At 41.1% G+C, this 18,762-nt stretch overlaps 2 protein-coding genes across 2 annotated transcripts; both read left to right on the top strand.

The window, feature by feature from the left end:
- Window positions 1-946: 946 nt before the first annotated feature.
- On the top strand, window positions 947-11,062 carry LOC122332431 (endoplasmic reticulum metallopeptidase 1-like). Its single transcript, XM_043229741.1, is given in 18 exon segments — window positions 947-1,234; window positions 1,843-2,126; window positions 2,976-3,103; window positions 3,257-3,402; window positions 3,730-3,875; window positions 3,878-3,898; window positions 4,069-4,161; window positions 5,253-5,465; window positions 6,102-6,256; window positions 6,259-6,384; window positions 8,040-8,205; window positions 8,673-8,863; window positions 9,226-9,378; window positions 9,817-9,992; window positions 10,077-10,192; window positions 10,413-10,555; window positions 10,626-10,717; window positions 10,719-11,062. Coding segments are annotated over 18 exon segments (2,703 nt in total). The 5' UTR covers window positions 947-962; the 3' UTR covers window positions 10,801-11,062.
- A 4,078-nt stretch (window positions 11,063-15,140) lies between these two features.
- Window positions 15,141-17,576, top strand: LOC122332421. Its single transcript, XM_043229730.1, has 5 exons — window positions 15,141-15,201; window positions 15,285-15,599; window positions 15,693-16,019; window positions 16,177-16,263; window positions 17,482-17,576. The coding sequence occupies exons 1-5, from the start codon at window positions 15,141-15,143 to the stop codon at window positions 17,574-17,576; spliced, it is 885 nt and encodes a 294-aa protein (XP_043085665.1).
- Window positions 17,577-18,762: the final 1,186 nt, after the last annotated feature.

The following is an 18,762-nucleotide window of genomic DNA, read 5'->3' as shown; positions in this document are numbered from 1 at the left end:
TATGATTTAATCATAGTCATAGTCTGGCTCAGTTCAGATAGTGTCTGTGTAATTATCAAGAGGCAGAGTTTTGAAAACGTAGCAGACTAAAAGCTCACTCAAGGTGCTAAACCATTCAAGGCTTTATAAGTCATTAGCAAGATTTTAAAATCTACCCGATGTCTGAAAACATGCAATTTTTTTTTCTACCTCTGACTTATGTTAGATGTTGAATAGTATGATTTACGCACTCATACTGTGGTTCAGTACTTACTACTTATAGCATGCATGTTGACAGTGTGTGTCTTTGCTCTGTGAGAGTAAGAAGGACAAAAACAATACTTACCATTCATATATGGAATATATAAGAACCACTGCAAAAGTTAATAAAAAAATAATACAAATAGCACTTTTATAACTGTCTGGTTCAGCTCAGCTGCCAATTCTGACCTCAGAAGACTACAGAGGGAGGTCAGGACTGCTGAGAGAATCGCTGGTACATCCTTCACCGCTCTCCAGGAACTCTACTCATCCAGAATGAGCAAAAGGGCTAAGAAAATCACTCCGGACCCCTCACATCCAGCACACTCTGTTCGACAGAGCGCCAGACACAGGAACAGTCAACACTATTATACATTATGTATTTAACATACAGGCTTATTTACACTTAAAATGTGCACATAACAATTCCTGCTTAGACTTGAATGTCTATAGTATAGATGGTATTTTTTCTACTTTGCACATTTTATATTTTTGTATATTATTCGTTTTATTATCTGTCTTGCCATCCACTAAAACAAATTCCTCTTATGTGTAAACATACCTGGCAATAAAGTTGATTCTGTTTTACTCAGTCGCTTATAGACTGGGGCTGTACAGCCCCAGCTGGACAGCTTCCAGGAACAACAGGGGCGTAAAACTAGTAAAACTTGTAAACTACCCCACTGCGGTTCTTCTCGACCTCTCTTGTCGTTCAGAGCACAATGAGCGATCCGGAGATTATTCCGCTCGGAGAGAGAGACTCTACGGTCCGCGGACAGAGAGCCGAACAGAGCCAGCGGCAGCGGGACGGTGTAGAGGAGCAGGCCGATCTGAACAAGCTCCAGAGCCGCGAACGCAAGCCGCTGATGCGCGAGATTTCAGCGGCGCTTCTGCTGCTCGGCTTCGGGTTTCTGCTCTGGATCCTGGTCCTGATCTCAAACCAGCAGCTCATGATCAGCAGCAGCCCGAAACACTTCAGCTCCGTCCGCGCCAGGTACACTTTACCATAGTTCACGGCTCCGCGAAGTTTACTGTGGTATTGCGTAATCACCATACGACATGCTTCCTATGTAATACTGATGAAATATTTAGCAACCTTTAAGCGTTAATAATATCTGTTTTGACTTGAAAACACTTTTAAAAAGCTTAAAAAAATAATACGAATGGATATATTTGCTATTAATTTTATACAATTCATTGTAATGAATAGAATATGATAGATGGATTTCAATAGAATATAACTGTGAATTAGGCCACGTCCTGATTTTTTTCTGGTTCAAGAGATTTAATTATAAGTGAATGATACCGATGTATTGAACACTGATTGTATGTCTAAACTTCACATAAAAACCATAAACGGTTTCTTCAAATCTAATGGGTTAATAACAATGTTGTTGTAGGGTCAGCAAAGATGTTGATCGTCGAATTCAGCAAAATCAGGTTCTGCATAAATTCGGATAGAATAGAATAGTCTTTATTGTCATTATACCAGTTTTTTTTTTTGACTTCCGCCGGTTCTGTAACTCGACAGGAACAAAACCCACGTAGATGAATATAATAAGAGCAGAATGAAAAGTGTGAAGTTGTGCTTTCGTGAATCAGGAAGCATCTGGAACAGATCACCAGCATTGGGCCGAGGACGGTCGGGAGCCCCGAGAACGAGATCAGCACAGTCAAATACCTGCAGGATCAGATCGAGCAGATCCGCTCCGAGACTGACAGAGGACCTCACTCCATCCTCGTGGACATCCAGCGGCCCAGGGGCTGCTTCTACATCAGCTGCTACGACCGTGTGACCAACATCGCCGTCAAACTCCAGCCGAAGACCGGCGCTCAGCACTTCATGCTGGCTAACTGCCACTTTGACTCGGTGCCCGACAGCCCCGGTACGTTTCCACAGCTTCATCGCTTCTTCAGAGACCCTGCTGAAGTCTCTCAGGAGACGCCGAGGTTATACGCTTTAATGCAGTTATGCCCCTTAATTCCTTCAGAGCTCATTTAAGATCAGTGATGCTGCTCAGCTCTTGTGGGTTATGGAGGTAATAAAATGTCCCTGCTCAGAAGTTGCTCTTTTAAAGACTTGAATGAGACTTTTAGAGACTTGAATGAGACTTTTAGAGACTTGAATGAGATGTAACTGAGAATCGAATTAAGTATTTAACTTTGTCTAAGATGTTTCACCTTAAATGGGAAAATATTTTTTTTAGATTCTCTCATCATCATTGAGAGATGATTCAGAGTCTAGAGTGTGGAGATCATTAGATGATTAGATTCATGACCTTTTTCTCAGTTTTGTTTGTTGTGGTTTGAAGTGACATCGATCAGATTTAAGTGCTTGCTGTCAGTCGTCAGTTTGTTTGTATCTAACTTTTTTTTTATTTGACCCTCTGTCAGGATACAGTTGATTATTACACACTGATCAGGAGGGGAAACAGCAGTAGCATTGATTAGTGTGTGTGTGTGGCATTTATCGCGTTATGGGACCAAATGTTCCCACAAGGATAGGACTCCCAGTAAATGTTGACCTTGTGGGGACATTTTTTTTGTCTCCACGAGGAAACAAACTTATAAAACATACAGGATTTCATTATTTGAAAATCTAAAAATGCCAGTAGTTTCCTGTAAGGGGTAGGTTTAGGTGTAGAACAATAACACATACAGTCTGTACAGTATAAAAACACTTATGGAGAGTCCCCATAAAACATGGAAACAGAATGTGTGTGTGTGTGTTTCAGGAGCCAGTGATGATGCCATCGGCTGTTCAGTGATGCTGGAGGTTTTACATTCTCTAGCGAATCTCTCCTCTCCTCTCAAACACGGCGTCATCTTCCTGTTCAACGGAGCCGAGGAGAACGGCCTGCAGGTGAGAGGTCACAGCGCAGCTGACCTTTGACCTCAGTGAGCATGTGTTGCGGCAGTTTGATGTGAACTCACACCACTTTCATTCTTCATGGTCTCACACACACACACACACTCATGCATGTAGAGGTCATTCTGATCTCCGTCTCTCTCTAAGGGCAGTCACGGCTTCATTACCCAGCATCCCTGGGCTCAGCAGGTGCGAGCGTTTGTGAACCTGGAGGCGGCAGGAGTCGGAGGGAAGGAGCTGGTGTTTCAGACAGGTGTGTATCTGAGCTCAACACCTGCAATCTCTTACCGGTAGAGTAACTATATACTTCACAGTCAGCTGAAACAATCAAAATCAAGATATATCTTGCATCCATTCATCCCAGAATTCACATCGCCTTGAAAAACTGGGAGCAGTGCTTTGATCTGATCTGTATTATTAAAACACACACACACACACACACACACACACACACACACACACACACACTACAGCAGATGAACCAGCAGAAAGATTTCAAGAGAGGAAAGTCAAAAGGTTGAGGATGTCTGATATGAAATGCTTGCTGTGTTTTGTTTTTCTGTGCAACACAAGTTTTTTTGTCTGTTCATGTTAACTCTATCATTCTGAATTAACATCAGTGTGTGTGTGTGTGTGTGTGTGAATGGTCGAGAACCGTGGCTGATCCAGGCTTACGCCCGAGCCGCCGTACACCCATTCGCTACAGTGATTGGTCAGGAGATTTTCCAGAGCGGACTCATTCCTTCAGACACAGACTTCAGCATCTTCAGCCACTTGGGAATATTCCTGGTATGAGATACAAAGTAGTAGTAAAAAAACATGGTTGCTAGAACTTTACCGTACAGTACAGATACAAACTGAAAGTATATTTACAGTAATAGCACATATTTATTGTTTTCATGTATTGCTGATGTAAGAAGAAAAGTTGAGTGAGAATCTTCCTCCGTCTCATTCTGCAGGAATTGATCTTGCGTTCATAAAGAACGGTTTCCTCTATCACACTAAATATGACACTCCGGGGAGAATCCACAACGACTCCATCCAGAGAGCAGGTGAGACGTCTGATCTACAGCATCGCATGAAGATATTAGGAGATAAAACGTCTGCTTCAGAGAGGAGGAAGTTTGGTGTGAAGGAATTCAGATCACCAGGGCTTAGGCAGAGACAGGTCTGGAGGACCAATCTCATTGACAAGAGTCAGTCCAGAGATGAGACATGAGGAGATGAGGGAAGACAGGAGGAGAAAGAGTAAAGTAACTAGTGCTTGCTGTCACACGGTCAAAATGTAGGTTAAATGTTATGAAGAAATGGTGTGTAGAGGTTTTATCAAAATGCTGTCTGCTATAGAATCGCGTGTGTGATTGAAGTCAAGTTTGTTACTTGATTTGTGTGCGCATGTGGTGGTGTTTGAGATCTAATGACCCTTCAGCACAAAGTTTCTCCAGTCCTTTAAGACTAAGAGTGGACCGCTGTCTTCTGGGTTGAGGACAGAAGCCCATCCAGATCCTCCAGTAAAGTACTACAAGATGAAAATTTATAGGAGCCTTTACAGTAATATCATGAGATTCAAATGAGTTATTATACAGGAAGAACTACAAAAAGCAAAAGCTTCTTCTATTATTCCTCTGTTATTCTATTTCTAGAAGTATTCTACCATTATGAATAATTATAATGATAGAATAAAGTATAAATAAATAGACAAACATCATATTCTCTCCTAGCAGCAAGTTCAAATCTAAACAACAGCAACATTATGTATGTGTGTGTGTGTGTGTGTGTGTGTGTGTCTATGTATCTGTCTTTCTGTCTATGTATGTGTGTGTGTGTGTGTTCATGAGATCTGCTCTCTTGTACTGTATTTCTTGACTTCGACTGTTGTATTGTTTTGTAAAGCTGCAGAAGAGCAATATAATGAAAGCAGCCAATATTCCGTAAGTAACAAAACTTATTAATAAAACACTAATCAAAATGAACGAGGCATTAGCCAAACAAAGTCTTGTATTCAGTTCATGTGTGACACTCTTGTAGACGCGGCTCGTCCAATCAGTGCTGTGTGTTTTATGATGTCATCAGTAATTCTCTGTATCTCTCTGAGTCATCCGTCCTTCAGCTGTGATGACTTCCTGTTTATCTCTGTCGCCAGGCGACAACATCCTGTCTGTGCTCAAGCACCTGGTGATGTCAGACGAGCTGGCGGATCCCTCTGAGTATCGTCATGGTAACATGGTGTTCTTTGACCTGCTGGGATTGATGATGGTGGTGTATCCCGCTCACATCGGCACCATCATCAACTACGTAGTGGCCGTCGCCACGGTGATCTACCTGGGCGGGAAATGCTTGTTAACTAGAAGTGCTGGTATGTAACGGATAACACGAGCAGATATAGATCTGTCACTTTCGTTCTGGTTGTTTGTTTTTATTCTATCACTGAATGCCTTTTATTAAGAACATTCATTATTGGGCATAAAAAAAATGCCCAAATATCATTATGTAAATGATGTATTTTATAATACAGATACTTTTAAAATCACTTAATTTTTGTTTTTATTTATAATACTATGAGTATGTATTGATTCATTCATTTATGTATTCATCCATTTATTCATCCATGTATTTACCCATCCATCCATCTATTCGTTCATTCATTCATCCATCCATGTTATTCACTCATTCATTCATGTATTAGTACATTCATTTGTTTATTTCATGCATTCATACGTCCATTCATCCATCCATCTATTGCTTCATTCATTCATTCATTTATAAATCCATTCGTTTGTTTGTTTGGTTATTCGTCCATTTGTTCATCTGTCCATCCATTCTTCTATCCATCCATCTTCTATTGATTAATGTATTCATAAATTTTTTCATTCCTTCTTTATTCATGTATCCATTTGGTAATTGGTTTGTTCATCTGTCCGTCCATCTATCCATCCATTCATTGATGTATTCATTCATGTATTGAATCATTCCTTCATTTCTTCTTGTATAGCTGTAAGAAGGTCTCTCTCTGTGTCAGGGTGTATTGGGGGGCGTCACATGATCTGCGCAGTGGGCCGGTTCATGCGTGATCTGGTGTGTGGGGTGTTTGTGTTGGTCTTCAGCTGGTTCATCTCTCTGCTGGTGGCTCTGCTGGTGGCTTGGCTCAAATCACGCTGATGGGCCGCTCCATGTTCTGGTACAGTCACTCGTACGCCGCGGTCTTCCTGTACGGACCCGTCACCGTCATCGTTCTCCTGCTGGTCCACGCCCTGCTGAAGAGCCGCTGCTGCAGGGTGAGTGAACTCATCTGACGTCACAGATCTGAAGCAGACAGACGGGGCTGTAGCTGAAACATGAACTGCTTCAACAGCAGCTGCTTTTCCTCCGTTGGGAAGAACACATGACACGGTTCCAAACTGTTCTCTGGGTTCACGGGTGTTGAGTACACTCACTCGGCGTCACGCTGTGAGTGTAGAGGACTGTTGTCTGGCTGTAGGGGAAGTGGTTGGACATGAAAGCATTCTGTCCACGTCAAAAGTGAACAGTGCTACTGAGATAATGTTCTGTCTCTATCAAGACTAGATAGATTGCACACTTTTGAACATCAGTGTGGTATTTTCAGTAAGTGTTTTATTGTGCCTGTAGTTTTTTCTGATCATAGCATGGTGTGTTGTTCACTTGTTTTGAATTTTATCAAACCAAAGCGTGCCTACTGGCATTTTAATTCTTCCCTGCTGTGTGATAAAAAAATTGTGGATTCTTTTGAATATTTTTGACTTACTTTTAGAGCCACAAAGAATTATTTTCAGTCTTTGAGACAGTGGTGGGATTTCGGTAAAGCGTCACTGTTCAGACGTCAAGAGATATAAAATCTATAGTAAAGGCATCTATAGTAAAGCTTCAATGACAATGCGAGTCCCAATGATGCGGATCCTTTCCCAAACATCCTTTTTAGCCCTGATCTTAAGGGATTTTCTGGTCATTTTCTGAATGTAAAGAAATTAGAAGATCTTAGCTTGCATGATGTTAAAAGCAAAACTATATACCAATGTTTTGTAAAGGCTTTTAATGAGGCAAATATAAAAGAATGAAACGATACAGTGTGGAGAGAGAAACTGGCACTAGACGATGAAGTTAAACCTGACTGGAAGGATTGAAAAACGAACAGGTGATATTCAACGGAGAATTCTGAACGAAGTTGCTGTAAATGCATTTGTGAATGTCATTAATTGTAATGTATTGGATCAGCAGTTACATTTAAATATAATATAACTAAAATCACGAAAGATTGGAGTCGGATAAAATTATGTGAAGGGTCAGAATTAAAATAGCAAACGCAAAAGATTAACAAATATAATTGATTTTTAAAGAAACGCAAGGAACGCACATTAACCTTCAACCAGGGCCTCTGGGTTCCATTCTTTAGGAAAGGGGGGACCCTTACAATTAAGTGGGTGTCCTTTTTGTAAGATGAGAAAGACGTTTACTGTTTTTTGGAATGTTCAAGGCTGCATGATTATTTTTTCTTGATGCTCTTTTTGTAAATTTTGGGGAGACGTTTTGCAATGAGTACTTTATTCTGGGCCCAAAATATAGGGTGGCACAAGAAATGAAGAGCCAGTTATTGAATTTTATGATTGGTCAAGGCAAACTGGCAATATATATGACACGGAAAAATAAACTAGAGGGTAGACAAGAGCAACATTTGGAGCAAGTCAAGCGGCATGCTAGTTTTATAAATGAATGAATGATCTAGAATGTTTTTTGACTACGGGGTGTTTTAAGGAAGCTGTTTGTGCAGTGGTGAAGGAAATGTTGGTTTTCACTACCATGCTGCAATAGGGTCTGGATCTGTTTTGCAAACCTGTTTTTTAGTAACGCTGTTTGGTCGTTTTTAATGTTTTTGCAATGATCGAATCGAGTGTGTTGAGTTCTCTCTCTCTCTCAGTGTGTGGATCTGGCCGAGCTCTTCTTTGACAGCAGTCTGCTCGTGTGGGGTTTTGTGCTGCTCTTCTTCACTCACCGCGGCTGGTGTTCGGCGTATGTGCCCATGATGATGGTGCTGTTCCCGCTCATCACCAAACTGCTGCTCGCTAAGCTCTTCAGAGCCAGAGGTCAGAGGTCACGCCGCACACATTTAATAAGTGCCTTGTGTATGAATGTACGTGCATCATAAATAAAGTTATTTTCTCTCAAACGAAAGAGTTGATTCTGAGCCGCTGAATGAGTTTAATTAATTTCGCGTTTAATTTAACATGTCTTGGTTCAAAAGCGCATTAAATCATATTCATATTACTAATTTGATGTTAATTTAATGCTCCTTTAATAGCCACATGTTAACTGGATCCATTACCAACTCACTTGGTTAAAGTTGGCTTACCTTTCCTTTTGTCTTTAATCACAGACAAAGTTAATCAAAGATAACTCATGTTAGAATCATATCACTGAGAAATGAACGAAAGTGCTCTTTAATATTATAACTAAATAATGTGTATTATATCTAGGACTTGTGATCTACTGCCACATGGTTTGTGCTGGTGGTCATTTGTGTGTGTGTGTGTGTGTGTGTGTGTGTGTGTAGGAGCGTCTCTGCAGTACTCTGTTCTGTACCTGGTGGGTCTTTTTTTGCCGTATATCTACATCTTTTCCCTCATTTGGGTGATTTTTGACGTCTTTACACCCATCCTGGGCCGCAGCAAAGACGTAATCCCACCAGACTTCATCATGGCCTCACTTGTTACCGTGGCGACTGTAATAATGTCTTCCTATTTTGTGAGTCAAAGTGCCACAGTACACACTGTGTTTATGCACTGTTAAGACAATTGAGTGCATGTAGTGTTCAAAATATCACATTTTTTTTTGCTATTTAAGTACATCATCCGGGTATTAACAGTGCCATTTTTATTTGGGGTGAAACAAATATAAGTATGCCCCTTGAGACGCACTTACAGTGAATTAAAATTTAAACATTTAAAACTGAAACTTTTAAATTGAAACATTCAAATGAAAACACTCAGGTTTAATGCTTTAATAAAACCAGATTAATTCAGGAGTGTCTCTGACACACAACAATAGAGAGAACTGACCACCGACATCCCATCCTGGATTAAATCATCTCGCTCCTCTCTCTCCAGATTCATTTCATCTATCTGTCTCACAGCACGAAGCGGGTCTTGGCTGTTCTGGGGTCAGAGTTCACGCTGATGTTTGTTCTGGTCGGCTGTGGTCTGTTCTTCCCGTATTCTGGCGACCCGTCCGGTCCACGACCCAAACGAGTCTTCATCCAGGTACAGCGCCGCCGAGCCGCCTTTACACTTCAGTGCGACTAGAAAATATTATCCCTCATTTTGAAAAAAACATTGCATTTTTACAGAATTTATTAATCTTTTCTAATGTTAATAAACATGTTTGTTTTTGTGCTTTTGATTAAGAAATACTTTTTTAAATTTTAGTTTGCGTTAACTAATTTTTACAAATTAAATATTTTTGCTAGTACACTAGTACACACATTAAAAAATGATACATGACTACAAAAATAAATTAAAAATTCTAAATAATAAAAATATTGTCAAATGTCTGAATTATAAAACATTATAATAATAGTAAAATACCTGTCTTAGAGGCATAATCAATCAGATTCTTTAAGAACCATAAATAGGAAGCTTGTATTTTTTCATAAAGCACAGGTAAAATGTGTGTATCATCTCTGATGTGTGTGTTTTCAGCACGTCACCGTGTGTCAGCACACACTGAACGGATCTCTGCAGAGCTCTGACTCGGGGTTCTGTATCAGTGATCTGGATTACACCGGCATGCAGCACATCTCTCCACACATCCCTCAGATCAACGACAGCCTCTACACACGCTGTCTGGACCTGCTGCCCTACTACGGCTTCCCAAGGTCCCTCAGCTCCCCTCAGATGAGTGTTTCATGAAGTTCACGTTCAGAGCTGAGCCTCCTGACGTCTTTCTCTCGTGCTTTCAGGAAGAGCTGGTATCTTCCGGCTCCTGAAGTCTCTCCGAAAGCTCCGCTGGAGATCCAGCTCTTATCCAGGCAGCAGACTGAAAGAGGAACCGTTAACATGACCTTTGAGGTCAAAGGTAAGGTTCCCGTCTCATATTAGCATGATTAAAAAAACAACAACATATATTTGATAAAAATTATAAATCAATATGAATTCATAAACTTTATGTATATGTCTAAAATATATATTTATAATATGAAATACATTTATATATATATAAACTCCACATGAAAACTGTCACGGTCTGTCTACACTGTAGTGTTGAGTTCAGTGTTTATCGTGTTGTTGTCGCTCAGGTCCGAGTCACATGACTCTGCATCTGAATCCTCACGCCGGAGTGTCTTTCAGGAGCTGGTCGCTCGACTATTATATGTTCAATTACATCTTTTACTCTCACGGTCTCGACGCTCCGGTCTTGAGCTTCTGGATTGAGGTCAAGGTGAGTTTGCGCTCCACAGATTTACCCTGAGGAGCATCACAGTGTTTATTGTGTTTATTTGTGTTTTCAGCCTCTCGAGTCCTCGGACGTGTCTCCTGAAGAGGGCTTGATCTCTCTGACCATCTCCGCTCATTATATCTCTGGTTCAGACGGACGCCGGGCCGCTCGAGTCCTTCCTGAAGAGATTCCCAGACTGGGTCTTCTCGTCCTCATGGATCAGCACTAAACACAAATACAGATACTGAGGGACGGACACACCGATTTCCTTTTTTATTGGGACATTTCATCTTTATTCTGTTGTAAAAAGTGTATTTTCTATCCCCTTATAACCCTAAAATGACCCCTTATGGGCCGCTTTCATGTCATTCTATGACATTCTAGTATTTATTACATTTTTTGCTTATCTTTAACTTGTTTTTGTATTATCCTTACTTTTACCAGGAATAATCACACTGAGATATAAATGTGTCACGGCCTGGTGAGGTTTCAATGAGCAAAGGCACAAGGGATAAACAAAAGACCTTTAAAGATTCAGGGGAAACACTAAGGCAAACTAGACAGACTTAGTAGCATAGACGAGAATGGGACGAAGGCTAATGAGCAAAGGGCAACTTATATATGGCTAGCAATAAAGTGTAACTGACAAGATACACCTGACCAGAATAAGTAAACAATCAGCACAAACTAGGCCACATGGGAAACACCAGGAACATGGGGAATAAAAACTGTAAACAAGAGTTTAATTCAAGTGAATTAAAAATAACGTGTGGCTGTGAAGAATGTGTGGTCCTATGATATAAGCATGAAATGATTTCTGACTCTTATTATTGACATTCCATGATTTTATCAGCATTTCTTTTAAAAATGACATGTACTTGTTTAATAGTGATGCAAAACATTAAGGTTTTGCTTTTGCTGTGAAATGTGAGTGTCATGTGATCCAGGGTTCCTCAAATCTTACCCTGGAGGTCCAATGCACTGCAGAGTTTAGTTCCTGTGGTTTTCTAATGATCCTGAAGACACTGATTAGCATGCTCAGGTGTGTTTGGTTAGGGTTAAAGCAAAACTCTGCAGGAAAATGGATCCAGATTTGAGGATCACTGATCCAGAGCATGACGCAGTCGGTCTAAAGTGGTCATTGTTTAAGGAATGTATGTTAATCTCATGTTATTTAACTATATATGGTAATACTAAATATAAAAGCAAGAAGCATGCTCACTTATTTTTTTCACACATATGACCTGATGGCCTGATTGGTCTGACCTCCAATTTAAGAAAAAAAAACACCATCTTGTGTTTAGTTTTTCTCCCGCCAGTTCAAGAGATTAATTTGTTCCAACAGGATAAAAACACTATGAAATATGGTGTTTAGGTCTGTTGCAATAACCACAATATCGTAATCGCAGAGGAAGGAAAGTGGGTCGAGAGGATTCATATGTAGTACTTTATTTAAAACAGGCAGGATTGAGAACCAGCAATCAGGTGTGACAAAGGCAAAAACACAAGAATAATCCAGGGTACAAGTGAGGGTCAAAACACGGAAAACAATACATGGGAAAACAAGGCTAGACTAGACACAAGGAAATGCTTCGTAAGGAGGTGAACTCGATACTCGACCGGGACAGAATGATAATCAGTTGTCAAGGGAACAAACAAGGGCAAGGAACAGGAACAATGTCAGACACACACGCTACAAAATAAGAGTCTTTGAACCAGGACAAAGAAACATAGACAGAAGTAGCACAAACAGTCTGGGGTGGAGTGCCCTCTAGCATTGTTCATGGGCACTCCAGCTTCCGATTTATTTATTTGTTTAGTTTATGAGGCTGTGTCCTTCTTGTTTTACAATTCATCATTGTTAAATTTTGACACACTCTCCTCTGGGAGATCCTCATGTCATTGTCCTCTCTACAACTCTGGTTCTTTATTGCGTTCCCACATGGATGCTTTCCTATTCTGTGGACGTGCAATTTTGTCTTTCCTTACTGTTCTGTAACATCTCTCATAGACACATGTGTCCGGATGTTATAAGGGTTCACTGATGTGTGCGCTTCCCCCGAGCCGTGGGGTGAATGGGTTTACGCTACACTTTTGATACTTGACAAGAAGAAGTGTTTTTCTGTGTCCTAAAGTATTCCTTATATGTTCTTAACTTCCTTTTGATATCTTATATAAGTACATATCTTTTGGCATGTATACAACATGTGCCCTCTTTTGTTTCATTGGCTAGAGGGGTAAAACTCCCCACTGAAGATGTCTATATAAACCATTATATTTGGGAATAAACTTTGGAGTAAGGATATATACATCTCTGTTTGTTTTCTTGCGCCCCGGCCGTAACACCCTATGAGATCGAGAATTCATCTAGTTATTCTACGACAACAGCGGGACCGTAAGTGATGTTAATTATTTAACAATCATTGTGCATTAAATGTTAAATAAATTAATAATGATACAACAGTGTAATTTTCTTGAAAACTATTTATATCCAGTGTTACATTAATTTGCAGGTGCTCGCATTCCAAAACCTAATGTCCCAATGAAAAGAGAGAAATCGAACATTTAAATGAACTGTGCAAAATATACAATATTTGCAGCAAAAAGGTCCCTGTGACAAACTGTCATGGATTTGCCAGGTTTTGCCACCATCCAATCCCAACGAACACCCCCCTCGCTTTCTCCTAAGAAATATTGGGAAACATCACCTCCTGGTTTGGAAACAGCACCATGCAGGACAGGCGAGCTCTCCAGAAGGTGGTGCGGTCAGCTGAGCTCCCTGTGCTGCAGCACATCTACAACAAGCGGTGCTGTACCAGGGCCAGGAAGATCGTGGAAGACCTCAGCCATCCCAACAATGGACTCTTTTCTCTGCTGCGTTCAGGAAAGCGCTTTCGTTCCCTGAAGGCAAACACAGAGAGAATGAGGAGGAGCTTCTTCCCGCAGGCCATTCGGAGTCTGAACCAGAGAACACCCAGCACCTAATCACCGGGATTCCCATGTTCACCCCTCTTTCCCAGATACTCGCCACTTACATTTGGACAATTGCACTAGCCACTTTGCACTGGACATTGCACAGCCACTTTACACTTACACTTTACACTTTATATCTTATACTTTATATTTATATTCTATTTTACTCCTCTTTATTTTTTTATATTCTACTTTGCACACTTCTTTTTATATATATTTCTTATATTTTATATTTATATATACATTTAAATTTTGTTTCTATTTTGATGCTGGATGATTTGTAAAGAACATTTCACTGCATGTCATTGTCATGTATGTATGTGTATGTGACAAATAAAATTTGAATTTGAATTTGAATTTGAATTTGAATTTGAATTTGAATTGGTGAATGACTTGCCATGCTACTTACCTCTTGTGTTTCTCCTTAAGTCCCAGTTGTCTCTAGTATCTCTGTCAGTGTCTTCTGTGGTTGACACTGATAAATACTTTGTTGTCATTTTACCTACCTCCTGCGTGAGTTTGCTTCCAACACATTTAAAGGTGTCATCTTGTTAACTGTCATCCAACCATTGAAGCAGGCTCCAGGCTCCAGCAGTCGGAGTGGGTGGGGCAGGGATTCCTCTCCGAGCAACTCCCCTCTCGCACCGGGACAGAGAAACCGGGAATCAGTCGACAAGCTCAACAAGGCACCGGCTAAATGGCAGCAAAAGCAAACATCACGTACCCCTTCTGGTGGCTGGGAGCGAGTCTCAGTCATTCCTCCATCCAACTCTGCTCTCTAAGCTCCGCCTTGCCCGCATTCTCCACCAGTGTAACGGGAGGAGCTAATGACAGACACATTGGGTGTAGCGTCAGGCCTCAGAGAGGCCTTTTTTAATAAAATAAAATTACAAAATATATTGTCCTGGGAAAAGAGAGAGTCCAAAATAAACGGGGGAACTGGTGTCCTTGTCGTGCCACAGGGGGAATGCAGGTATGGCAGTGTTCCAGGGGGGAGGGTCCAGGTAAGGGGCGGAGACTGGCGTCTTCCTCGCAGTTTCTCCTCCGCTTCTTCCGAACGGCAGTCAGAAGGGATAAATTCTACTACTTTCCAAAGTAGCACGTAAATACATGTGTATTTGTGCAATGAGCACATGGTCGGAAAGAGTTTTTAGTGCCCCTAGGAATATTGTTAAACCCCTGCAATCCTCCCTGAAATCACATAAGGTTAATATAGATTAGATAGATTCCTCCACAGCTGGAATGTGCGTGTATGCACGGGAGTGAAAAAAGCAACAGAAACATTATAAATGTTTTAAGAGATGCTCATGTAGTGTGTGTGAAGATCAAGCTGGTACTGATGTTAATCTTTTCAAAAATTATGATGTTAATCTTTTCTAAGTCTTTCTTTTCTAGTGGAAAACTTGTCAGTGTTTAAACTTTTTTATTAATAATAATTTTATATTAATTTAACAACATGCTGGAAACTGAAAAAGAGGTGAAACGGTAACGTAAAGATAGCTTATAGATTGTGGTCAAAGCGAATGTGTGTCAGATCAGAGGAAGTGAAAAAACACAGGAAGAGCTGAGAGTATTTAAAGAAAGAGTTGAAGAGGAAGACTGACAGAAAGAGAAGATGTCTGATAAGTGTGATCTGTGTCTGCTGGGACTCATCTTTCTCTCTTCACTTCTCACAGGTAAAGAAATCTTCTGTTTCTTATCCTTTATGTTCTCATTTATTAATATATAATATAATGATGAGTCCGATGTTGTGTTTCAGGTATCAGTAAAGTAGATGATCATGTGTTCATCAGTTCTGGTGAAAATGTCCGTCTGACCTGTAATAATGCTCTTCATGACTGTACATCAGCTACATGGATCTATGATAACAGATATTCAGCAGCAGTTGAACTAATCGCTGGAGGAATAAAGAAGAAAGACACAGAGAGACATGAGAGACTGAGTCTGGGGTCTGACTGCTCTCTGAACATCAAGAACATCACAGAAGAAGATTATGGACTTTACACCTGCAGACAATATGTGAATGGAATAAAACAAGGACCTGATGTTCATGTTTATCTGCATGTTCTTCAGGGTAGGTTTTATGATTCTGTGATCAATTTAAAAAAGGCAAATTATTTATTTAAACTTTCACAATGACTGAAGAGTGTGTTATTTTGTGTTTTAGTTTATTCTTCATCTTCATCATCCTCACAGACTGAGATCAGTGCAGACTCTGTGACTCTCTTCTGTCAGCTGTATTTATATTCATATACTAGAGTCTCTTGTGATGATTGGATCAGTTCTAAGAGAATTGAGGTGTTCTGGGTCAATCAGACTGGTGTTAAACTGAAGAGATCAGACTCCAGAGATCAGATATTATTCTCATCAGATCACTGTATCATCAGACTGACTACAACACTCCTGAATGAAGATCTCAACAGAGATTGGAGATGTGAAGTTACTCACAGAGATCAAGTCAAGACCTCAGTCACATACACTGTCAGGAGATCAGGTGAGAAAACAAGCTCATGATCAGTTACTGAAGAGTCGCTGTTAGATTCACTAATATAATGATAGATAATGCTAGTTTTCTTGTGTGTTAACTTATTAACATATGATATGTGATATTCCACAGTGTAATTCATCTGAACTAACATTCATCTTTACAGCTCGAGCTGATTCAGCGACAGCAGTGACTCCAGTCCACATCACAACCTCTCAGGATCCACCAACTACAAACACATACACAACTAAAGGTACAGCATCAATGTGTTTCTCAAAGATTGTGCTTTGCAGTGGCTGTGAGAGACTAGCTTCTTAATGGTGGGAACCTTAGACACGTATCGAGGCCAAGGTCTCAGGACAACATGAGAGTAGGCCAACCCGAACACAAGGCATTCTTCACTTAAAGAAAATGCTTGGAGGTCCCCGACCCTTTTAATGGAAGTGAACGTGGTCAGGAGCGCTGCCTTGGCAGACAGGAACTTAGACATTTTCCTGCTGTCTTGCCTATAAAATGTGTGATAAAGCCACACTGTCTTGCTGTCTTGTCAAGCGTTACCAGAGAAGACGCTATATTTGCTCCTAAAGTGCCACCTTAAATTTGCTTTTGTAAGCCCTGAACCTCCAAGAGTATCACTAACTGCAAGGAGAGAAAAATCTGTAAATGGCATGTTATAGGAGAGTTTTAATTATTTGAAATGTCACCACACAGAGTGACATGTTGAGGAGAGGTTTTGAGGGATAGTGAAATACTCGGGTCAGCGTTCAGGGCCTGCACTTTGAATTCCTGTGAGAATTTTGAGACTAGATGGTATTAAGCATGGGGTGGTTCCAGAGTGGTGTTCATTTGGGCTGCTGTGAAAAGAGTGTACTGAGTTTTAGATTGGAGGGAAAGGTTAAACAGATAGGGTGGGGCCATAACCATTTGTGGAGGCAGCCTCACGCATGGATTAGCCTCTGGTCATTGATGGAGAAAAGGAGTTGCAGTAGGGTGATCTTGAGTGGCTGATCTCAAGCAGCTAGTGGAGGCAGCCTGATTGTGGCGTTTGCCGCTGGAGCTAGAAGAAAGAGTGTGGGAAGGATAGGAAGCCATGCCAGTGGGCAATGTTCTGTGTGGCTCGATAGCTGAAAGCACTGTAGTGATTTGTTGAGAAGAGAAGGAAGGCAGTGCAGTGTAAGGATCAGCCAAGTTTGTGCCCAGGCTTGCTGGCGGCCTGCTATCTGGATGTTTGAGGGGAGCGGAACTTGATCTGCAAGACAACAATATTTTAAATGCAGTAAAGAGCTGTGAGAGAGAGGAACATAGGCCACACATGTCAGCAAATGCACTCTCACGCTTAAATCCTCCTAGTGTCTACTATGGGAGCTGGAGGCCACTAAAAAGAAAATGAAAAAAAAAAGTTAGTAATATTAGGAAAAACCTGAGATGTGTGGACCTGTGTTGCAAAGAGACATCCTTGTGCTTCCTTTAGCTGCTCAAGGCCAAGGGAAGGAAATGGGGCTTGTAGTCCCAGTCTCAGATGTCACGCCCAAGGATTATCAGCTGAACATCCGATACATGTGGTAGACTTATCTGGTAATACTTCAGGACTTGGATTGGATAAATGCAATATTTCCAGGAGATGTGTGTCACGTTCTTTAACGCACTGCCTGGAAACAAAGCTGCTGTGACCCCTCACGAAAGAAGAAAGACATCGTATTTACAACAGTAATGACTGAAAATGGAAAGAAATGCTTTTCCTTTTAACCACAAAAAAAGAAAGGATGTTGAAAAGCGCATGGATGGCTGAGTGGCTGTAATAAAGCCTGTGCCTCGGTGGCAGTAGCTGGCAGAAGAGGAGTGAAACTAGGGCCTGCAGATTATGATGGAAGATTCGAAAAAGCCTATGTACAGGTCTTGTTGTTTACAGGAAAAGTTGAGTCTGTGATATAATGCCCGAGATCAAATGCAAGAAAACTGTTGTAGTACAGGGATAAGTCAGTTGTGACCTTTTATACACACATAATTAATAAGCTCGTTAGGATGATAGGCCTATTTCACAGTATGGCGGCTGACAGTGGAAGTAGGAATTACATGAATTACATGACAGGTGCTCACTCACTCTCAGTGATGGTTTGAGTTTGTGGCAAGAGGACATGCCACAACCTGAACTCGTTACCACCTGATAGCAATGCAAATGTTGGCAAGCAGCACAAATGCTATGCAAAGGTGGTAATTCTCCCATTGCCCCAGAGCAATTTGCTGACCTTGGTGTCCCCAGGAACCAGAGGTGAGTACATGACTCCTGAAGAAGCCAACCTGCTGTTCGTGAAGTAGAAAACTTCTACCAGAAGGACTGCCTTCAACCTTTGTGAGCTCTTACGGGACACAGCAACACCAGGGCTGGATCTGTTTCCTCTGGGGGCAGTGCTTGCAGGTTCACTACCTGATCACAGAATGGTGTGGTGGGAACCTTGTGCATGTATCCAGGCCAGGGTCTCAGGACAACGTGAGTGTTGACCGGCCCAAACACAAAGCACTCTTCATTATTTTGCACTCTTCCCCAACCCTCTTGATGGAAGTGAGCGCAGTCAGGAGCGCTGTCTTAGAAGACAGGAACTTAAGCTCAGCTGAATGGACCTGCGATCAAACCAATCCTGGGGCTGCACGCATCTGACTGAGAATTTTAAATGGGAGCTAATACAGAGCCCAATTTAAAACACAAATGTCCAGGATTGATCAAAGGCCACCATCTTTCTTGGGCAACTCGGCT

This window comes from Puntigrus tetrazona, chromosome 3 (genome assembly GCF_018831695.1).
Source record: "Puntigrus tetrazona isolate hp1 chromosome 3, ASM1883169v1, whole genome shotgun sequence".
Classification (NCBI taxonomy): Eukaryota; Metazoa; Chordata; class Actinopteri; order Cypriniformes; family Cyprinidae; genus Puntigrus; species Puntigrus tetrazona.
Note: the sequence above shows the minus strand (reverse complement) of the source record. Positions and strands in the feature narration are given on the sequence as shown.

What these genes read in the sequence shown, in the direction of transcription:
- LOC122332421 (XM_043229730.1), top strand. Translation starts at nt 15,141, where the DNA reads ATGTCTGATAAGTGTGATCTGTGTCTGCTGGGACTCATCTTTCTCTCT. An exon ending in ATACACTGTCAGGAGATCAG is followed by an intron (nt 16,020 to 16,176) that starts GTGAGAAAACAA and finishes TCATCTTTACAG; the next exon opens with CTCGAGCTGATTCAGCGACA. An exon ending in AAACACATACACAACTAAAG is followed by an intron (nt 16,264 to 17,481) that starts GTACAGCATCAA and finishes TGCTTCCTTTAG; the next exon opens with CTGCTCAAGGCCAAGGGAAG.